Source organism: Colias croceus, chromosome 27 (genome assembly GCF_905220415.1).
Source record: "Colias croceus chromosome 27, ilColCroc2.1".
Classification (NCBI taxonomy): Eukaryota; Metazoa; Arthropoda; class Insecta; order Lepidoptera; family Pieridae; genus Colias; species Colias croceus.
In genome coordinates, this window is record NC_059563.1 from 769,556 (window position 1) to 777,608 (window position 8,053).

The window sequence follows — 8,053 nt, forward strand, 5'->3', positions numbered from 1 at the left end:
TACATATATTGTATCGTTGTTTACAAACGACTGAGGCTATGATTAACGGATTTTGATGTTATTTATTAAGGTTAAGATATTTTACGTAAAAAGTAGGTTTCGACAAACTTCTAGTTCATAAAATGATGGTTAAAAAAACACTACGATAAGAATTTTAAATATGTTTCACCTTCCAATTTTTTATTAAAATTGGGAGAAATGAATCGTAATAATATAAAAAATCCCTTTTGATGTAAAGTTTCACATAAGTTTGAATTTTGAACGTTTGTTTTTGCAACTAAAAGTTTGTCGTAAATCTTACATTTAGAAGATGGCCAGTTTTGCCAAATCTATCTTTCTCTAAGGCTTGTACAGTTTTATTTTTAATGTTTACTTTAATAAACTTTGCTTTTTGTATATTCCTTTGTTTTTATTCTCTGACCTACCTTACCTACCGTAATCAATTGTATTGTCCGATGGAGCTTGTAATAAAAAGAAAACATTACAAAAAATCCTTTTATAAAAACTATTAGGTATAAGATTTATAAGCAACTAGCTTTCTGCCCGCGGCTTCGCCCGCTTTGTCTACAAAACCTTCTTCGAACGAACTCTATCTACCTATTAAAAAAACCACATCAAAATCCGTTGCGTAGTTTTAAAGATTTAAGCATACATAGGGACATAGGGGCAGAGAAAGCGACTTTGTTTTATACTATGTAGTGATAACGATTAAAATAAAACATGCCTGTATATAAATAACATTTATTTAAGACATAGGTTCACATTCTCATATATTTCCGTTGATCTAAATTATGAATTAAATATTTCCTGTAATTCAATATTTTACTTTGACATAGTTAGTTAATATTTTCTAGGGTTTGATTTTACGCGAGTATTATACATTTAGAAATTAAAGACTTTTTAACGGATTTTAAACGCGATTTAATCATTATATTATTTTCCCGACGTTTCGAACACTTTACAGCGAGCGTGGTCACGGGGAGACTGAGATGTTGTACGTCTTGACGGTCATTCACAAATTGTTATTTGTAAACTACCTCCACCTATTCCTCCGTAGTTGGTATGTGGAGTATTTTTCCGGATGTTGGCAGTATTGGCTGATCGTGTCTTCTAGTCTTTTGGTATGTTTGACATGGGATTTTAAATTCTTAATAACAGGATCCCAGGTGTTAGAGAGTTTCAAACCATCTTCTCTATTGAAATTTGGATGTTTTTTAATTTCAATAGCCTCGCGCACAAGTCTTGGAAAAAATTTATTTTTTCGTCGTTTCGTTTTTCGTTGTTCGAAACGTCGGGAAAATAATATAATGATTAAATCACGTTTAAAATCCGTTAAAAAGTCTTTAATTTCTAAATAGTTAGTTAAGTTACAATAAGAACACTGAAAAAGGCCAAAAATTAGGTAATAGTGGTATCTCTATTAAATCATTTATAAATATATCGTAAGTTAACAACAAAATATCTTCTAAATAAATTATAATTAACATAGTTCTCTTGAAATTTGCTAGATCAATAATGATGGATTCTAGTTGGGTAGTAGATAGGAAACTGTAGGCCTGTAGCCGTTTTCATCAGCTACATAGTCCACCTTCTGAAAAAGTCAAATAATAATGCTGTTACTAGTACAATCTATATTTTAAATGATACGTTTAAAATTTTGATAAATAGCTTAAATTTGAGGCTTTCTGTTTCAAATTTTGAAAATATTGAAAACCTATCGGATGCATGGTTGTCTGGTAGAAATCGCTGCAAAGCAATAAGATTTAGGTTAAGTTTTATACATTCTCAGAGCAAAACAGATTATTAAGATTGAAGTTAATAGAATCGCAGTATCTAATAAATAAAAATAAATGAATATATATGTAACAAAAACAGTTCAACATTTCGTCTATAAAACATTAAATAATTACCTGTATAAATATTAATAACTAGCTGCGCTCCGCGGTTTCACATATAGTTCAGGATACATCGCCCATTTTTGCAAGTGACTACTATCATGGACCCAATAAATCTAGCTACTATCAAGCTAATTTTCCGTTTGTAGCTTTATTTTGATGAGACGCCCAATAATTTCGTGTATGAAAGTCTCGATTGTGGTAGCTAACAGAGATACTTGTTATTACTAACTGAATTTTTTTTTTTGTTCAATCTCAAGATAATTACCTAAATTATTCGAAAAAATATTTGTCCTACAAAATCTATGGTTGGTTCAAAGAGTCCCCCTTTCCAAAGTGTATCGATAACGAGGTCATCATAAATGATTGCTAACAAGCTGATTTTTTTGTTTTCACTTAGTTAATATTTATATAATTCAACACACATATTGTCCTACAAATTGCGTAATAAATATTTGAGAACCATCAAATCAAAATTTTTTATCCTTGTTATTTCTGACATGTACACGAAATTATACGGTGTCTCATCAAAATAAAGCTACAAACGGAAAATCAGCTTGATAGGAGTCACTTACAAAAATGGGCGATGTATCCTTAACTATGTATATCTAACACCGAAATAATTTTTTAAATCGGACCAGTATTTCCTGAGATTAGCGCGTTCAAACAAACAAATTCCTCAGCTTTATAATATTAGTATAGATTACCTGTATTCGTCCATCAGGCAGCAACACATAGTACATGCCAACCACACGATTGCCGATTCGCGACTCGCGTTGCCCAAAATTGGGACCTACTGGCTCTTGTTTTACCATATATTTGTAGAGGTAGTTGTTGTCCTGTTGGATTTAGTTTAATAATATAAATTATATTGTAAGGGTTGTTATAATCCATACTAATATTATAAATGCGAAAGTAACTCTGTCTGTCTGTTACTCAATCACGCCTTAACTACTGAACCAATTTGCATGAAATTTGGTATAGAGATATTTTGATACCCGAGAAAGGACATAGGTTACCTTTTATTATGAAATATGTACCACGGGCGAAGCCGGGGCGGACCACTAGTAATTAGATAAATTCTCATGTCAAATTGCTAATTACTTATAATTAAAATGAGATAGAGCGGGGATAAATTTACGAATGCAAAACAATCGTGTATATTAAGTATTTAGTTTTATACAAATTGGTTTATACGAATAAAACTGAATTAGAAAAAAGTTATATCGTGTACCTAGTTATATTGATTTTTTACTTGACTGCTTTGCGTCAAAATTTATATTTTTTTTAATAAAAAATATCATACAAACTTACCGAGGCAGCCCCGTTTACTGGATATCTAAAAAATAAAAACATAAATAGTTTGTAGATATCCATAGGTATATTTAGTACCTACAGAATGTTCAGTAATTTAATGAATGTAAATCCATACTTCCATACCATTATACTATTATAAATGCAAAAGTAACTCTGTATATTGTCTGTCTGTTACTCAATCACGCCTTAACTACTGAACCAATTTGCATGAAATTTGGTATGGAGATATTTTGATACCCGAATACATAGGCTACCTTTTATTGTGAAATATGTACCACGGGCGAAGCCGGGGCGGACCTCTAGTAATATTATAAATGCAAAAGTAACTCTGTCTGTCTGTCTGTTACTCAATCACGCCTAAACTTCTGAACCAATTTGCATGACATTTGGTATAAAGATATTTTGATACCCGAGAAAGGACATAAGCTACTTTTTATCCCGGAAATCCCACGGGAACGGGAACTATGCGGGTTTTTCTTTGACTGCGCGGGCGATGCCGCGGGTGGAAAGCTAGTAATAAATATAAAATATTTTAAAAAGTTAACTTATTATTTTGAGGTCCCTTTTTTGTATTAACAACAAAACACTTAGGTACAAGAGATAATTTAAAATATTTTAAATAAATGCTTACCCATCATATTGAGGCTTTCCATACGCAGATGCAATAGCAAATGCAACGAAAATAATAAATAACTGAAAAATAAATACAACATAATGTTAATCGGTTTCATATTCTATTGACAAGACAAATTTTTACAATATATTTTAATTTCATAGTGATTTTTTACATTTTTTATTTATTTGCTCAAATGTGGTTTACAAGTTATTACATTATGGAAAGTACAACACATTCGCCAGTTACACTGGTATGCAAATATAGTTTTTACAGCTCCGCATAATCAGAATTTTTTTTTTATATAAACATTAATTATTATAGTTTAGATCAATTATCTATTAATTTTTATTGGAAACATTTAAATAGAAACATAATATGTAAGTAGTTATGTTGATTAATTAGTACACCTTTATCATGATTTATTGATGTGTATTTTCACAATTTAATAAAATAATAGCAGAACATAATATCCTTAAAATTTACGATTCAAAAGGCAAAATAAAAATACTAAACAAAGAAAGACCCTTCGATACTAAATTACAACAAAACGTACCTTCATATTTAAGTTCAAATCCTCAATTAAACAACTTAAACGTTTATATACCAATCTGTATTAATAGTAATAGGTACATCAATAAGGATAATTTAATAATTAATTAATCCATACAGATATATTTTACATTATAAATGCGAAAGTAACACTGTCTGTCTGTTACTCAATCACGCCTTAACTACTGAACCAATTTGCATGAAATTTGGTATAGAGATATTTTGATACCCGAGAGAGGACATAGGCTACTTTGTACCCCGGGACATAGGATAGGTTTTATTCCGGAAATCCCACGGGAACGGGAACTATGCGGGTTTTTCATTGACTGCGCGGGTGATGCCGCGGGTGGAAAGCTAGTATATTATATTTTGTTACCCATGTATTATAAGTAGGTACTTCTTATCATTAATGCCACAGTACGTAAGAGGATATAAGACGAAACAAAAATACTAGCTGTTACCTCGGCTTCGCTTGCATATTCAAAATAAATTAATACCTAATAATAGCATAATAATTAATATTATATTATTGTGTGGAACTAAGTTGAGTTCCGGTGTGAAATAGAGACTTTATTTCTTCTAAATAAAATTATCTACTAATACATATTTTAATCTATAGGTACCTACTTAGCTGATCATCTAATATATAAAACTCAAAGGTGACTGATAATATAGTGATCTATCAACGCACAGCCCAAACCACTGGACGTATCGGGCTGAAATTTGGCATGCAGGTAGATGTCATAACGTAGGCGTCCCCTAAGAAAGGATTTCCCGAAATTCTTGCGGGAACGGGGAAAAATGGGGATGCACGTACAAAGTCGTGGGCGGAAGCTAGTTAATTACAAAGTAGATGAGTTTGTTTGTTTGAATGCGCTTATGTTAGGAACTACAAGTACCTTTTAATTATTGTGCTACTGTTTTGAAAGAATTGTCTGTGTGTTGAATAGACACATTTTAGTGAATTGACCCAGTTTTCCCTATAATTGTGTAAAGATGAAGACGTATTTTTAACAAAATGCGACAGGAAACTGAATCAAAAACAGGAAAACAAAGAATGTGGATTTATTTCCTTAAACATTATGTACGGAAACTTTGTTCATTTAGTGGTCTTAGGGCACAGTCATTTTATTGCAACGAGAAGGAACTCAATGATATATTATAACAATTAATTATAATTTACTAGCTTCGCTCCGCGGTTTCACCCGCGTGGCTCCGCTCTTGTTGGTCTTAGCGTGATGATATAGCCTTCCTCGATAAATGGGCTATCTAACACCGAAGAATTTTTCAAATCGGACCAGTAGTTCCTGAGATTAGCGCGTTCAAACAGACAAACAAATTCTTCGGCTTTATAATATTAGTATAGATTTTATAAAACTAAAAAACTGTAGATAGGCTGTAAGATAGGTGACCAACACAACAATCGATCTTCAAACACGCACACAAAGCGCTAACGCGCAAGAGCAACTTTTGTCTCCGCAACTATTTTGTCTCTCCCATCAACTCTATGGGGAGTTGCGTCGCTACGTGCGCGCACTTTCTTACTAGCCCATAGAGTTGATGGGAGAGACAAAATAGTTGCGGAGACAAAAGTTGCTCTTGCGCGTTAGCTCTTACGCACACACGATTAGACGTCAAAGTGAGATGGCATGATTCAACTTTCGTAAGCGAAAATGAGACAACTTTAAAATGAGGCTCATCTCAAACTCCTCAGAGGAAATCTTTTGATAATTTTGATAAATCACATAACGGCTAGATGTATTTTGATGAAATTTGATTTATTAAAAAGAGGTATTAAAAATAAAACATCATATTAGGTATTTATTTATTTATTTTATTTCATATATACAAAGTACAATATTCGCATTGTACTGACTAGTATAATATTTGGTGCTCAACCAGAAAAATAATACTGAACAAAAATTTATTACAAATTAAAAACTTTAGTGACATTTTTAAATTTCCTGTAAGTTTTAATCTATAGATACTATACGATATATTATAATCGAAAGAAAATAATGGCCAATTGTATTTTAATTTTGTATAGAATTTTTTTGTATAGATTCGTTTTAACTAAATTAATTATGAATGTATGTACAAAATCTAATATATAAAAATCAATGCCACTTTTCGTTGTAATTCCATAACTCGAGAACGGCTGAACCGATTTCGATAATTCTTTTTTTATTATATTCCTTGAAGTACGAGGATGGTTCTTATGTAGAGAAAACGTTAATATGTACCACGGGCGAAGCCGGGGCGGACCGCTAGTTTATGTATAAAAAGGAAACCCGTTTCGCGTTGTCACGGCATCACGCGTGAACGGGTGGAGCGATTTCGATAATTCTTTTTTTATAATATTCCTTGAAGTACGAGGATGGTTCTTATGTAGAGAAAACGTAAATATGTAACACGGGCGAAGCCGGGGCGGACCGCTAGTTATTAATAAAAATTATCGTGTCACAGCATTTTGAACTAACTCGGAAACGGCTTGACAAATTTTACGACATTTATCCACCTAATACAAATCTTAAAATAAAAAACATGGTGGCCTTTATTTTCTTTTGAATAGATTATTTCTATCATATTATTACTTACTAGGCTGTTTTTTTTTCTAAGTCTATGTAGTACATACAAACTAAATTCTAAGCTTGAATTTATACAAAAATCTCATCAATATGAGTGAAACCGTTTTTGATATATAAATAAATACGATAAAACTAAAATAAGTTATTAATACAAAATAGATCTTTTTTTATAGATTTAACTTAATCTAAATATTTCATTAAAGAAAATACTAACTATACAATACATCAAAATCTTTCCATCCTTTTTGAAGTTATTTAGTTGAATAAACTCACATACATAGTTACATAAAATTAAACATTACTCACTTTTTTCAGTCGTGTAAATAGGTTTTTATAATCTCGAGCGTATGAATTGACAAACATAAAAAAATTTCATTCAATTTTGCTTACACATGACAATCTCAGGAACTAATAAACCGATTTAAATTAAACTGTTGCATTTGATTCAACCATTCCCTTTCCATTCGACATCAAAATACAATGTATTAACGCCGTTAGTACACCTACGCATTTTTATGTGGCAGCGAATGTCTGCGAAACTACTGCGTAGCGAAATATCTGCGGAACGTTAGTAAACAGCAATGTTTTCGCAACTTTTTCGCAATGCGTCTGTGTATGGCCATTTCGCAGTTCCTTGCGAAACTATACTGACAAGGACGCAACTATTTCATCCAAGAAGCTTATATCTAATACACTGGAGATTGCACTATGAACGTTGACAAGTCACGGGAAGGTATGACCTTGAATGACGCCTGGTTGTTCCTTAATCCCTTTCACGCCAACTTGCCAAGTTAGGTGTGAAAGGGACAAAAAACAACCAGATGTCATTCAAGGTCATACCTTCCCGTGACAAGTCAACGTTCATAGTGCAATCTCCAGTGTATTAGATATAAGCTTCTTGATTTCATCTATCTATGTGCTAGAGTGAGACATATCATATGCGAAATCCTGCCACACTACTGACATATTTTTCGTTGTTTCGCTGCCGCTCGCGAATGCGTCGGTGTCAAGAATCTTATATCTAATACACTGGAGATTGCACTATGAACATTAACTTGGGACAAGAAAATATGACCTTGAATGACGCC

The 8,053-nt window shown here is 32.3% G+C and overlaps 1 protein-coding gene across 1 annotated transcript; it reads right to left on the minus strand.

Annotated features, from left to right (window-relative positions):
• Positions 1–1,366: 1,366 nt before the first annotated feature.
• LOC123703844 (pro-resilin-like) lies at positions 1,367–4,411 on the minus strand. Its single transcript, XM_045652004.1, has 5 exons — positions 4,382–4,411; positions 3,844–3,905; positions 3,210–3,234; positions 2,603–2,734; positions 1,367–1,591 (listed from the first exon to the last, which is right to left on the minus strand). Exons 1-5 carry the CDS (start codon positions 4,385–4,387, stop codon positions 1,526–1,528), a joined length of 291 nt encoding a protein of 96 aa, XP_045507960.1. The 5' UTR covers positions 4,388–4,411; the 3' UTR covers positions 1,367–1,525.
• Positions 4,412–8,053: the final 3,642 nt, after the last annotated feature.

Coding starts and splice junctions, on each gene's coding strand:
- LOC123703844 (XM_045652004.1), bottom strand. Junction 2,735..3,209: donor CAGTAAACGGGGCTGCCTCG/GTAAGTTTGTAT, acceptor TAAATCCAACAG/GACAACAACTACCTCTACAA. Junction 1,592..2,602: donor TGCCTGATGGACGAATACAG/GTAATCTATACT, acceptor TGACTTTTTCAG/AAGGTGGACTATGTAGCTGA.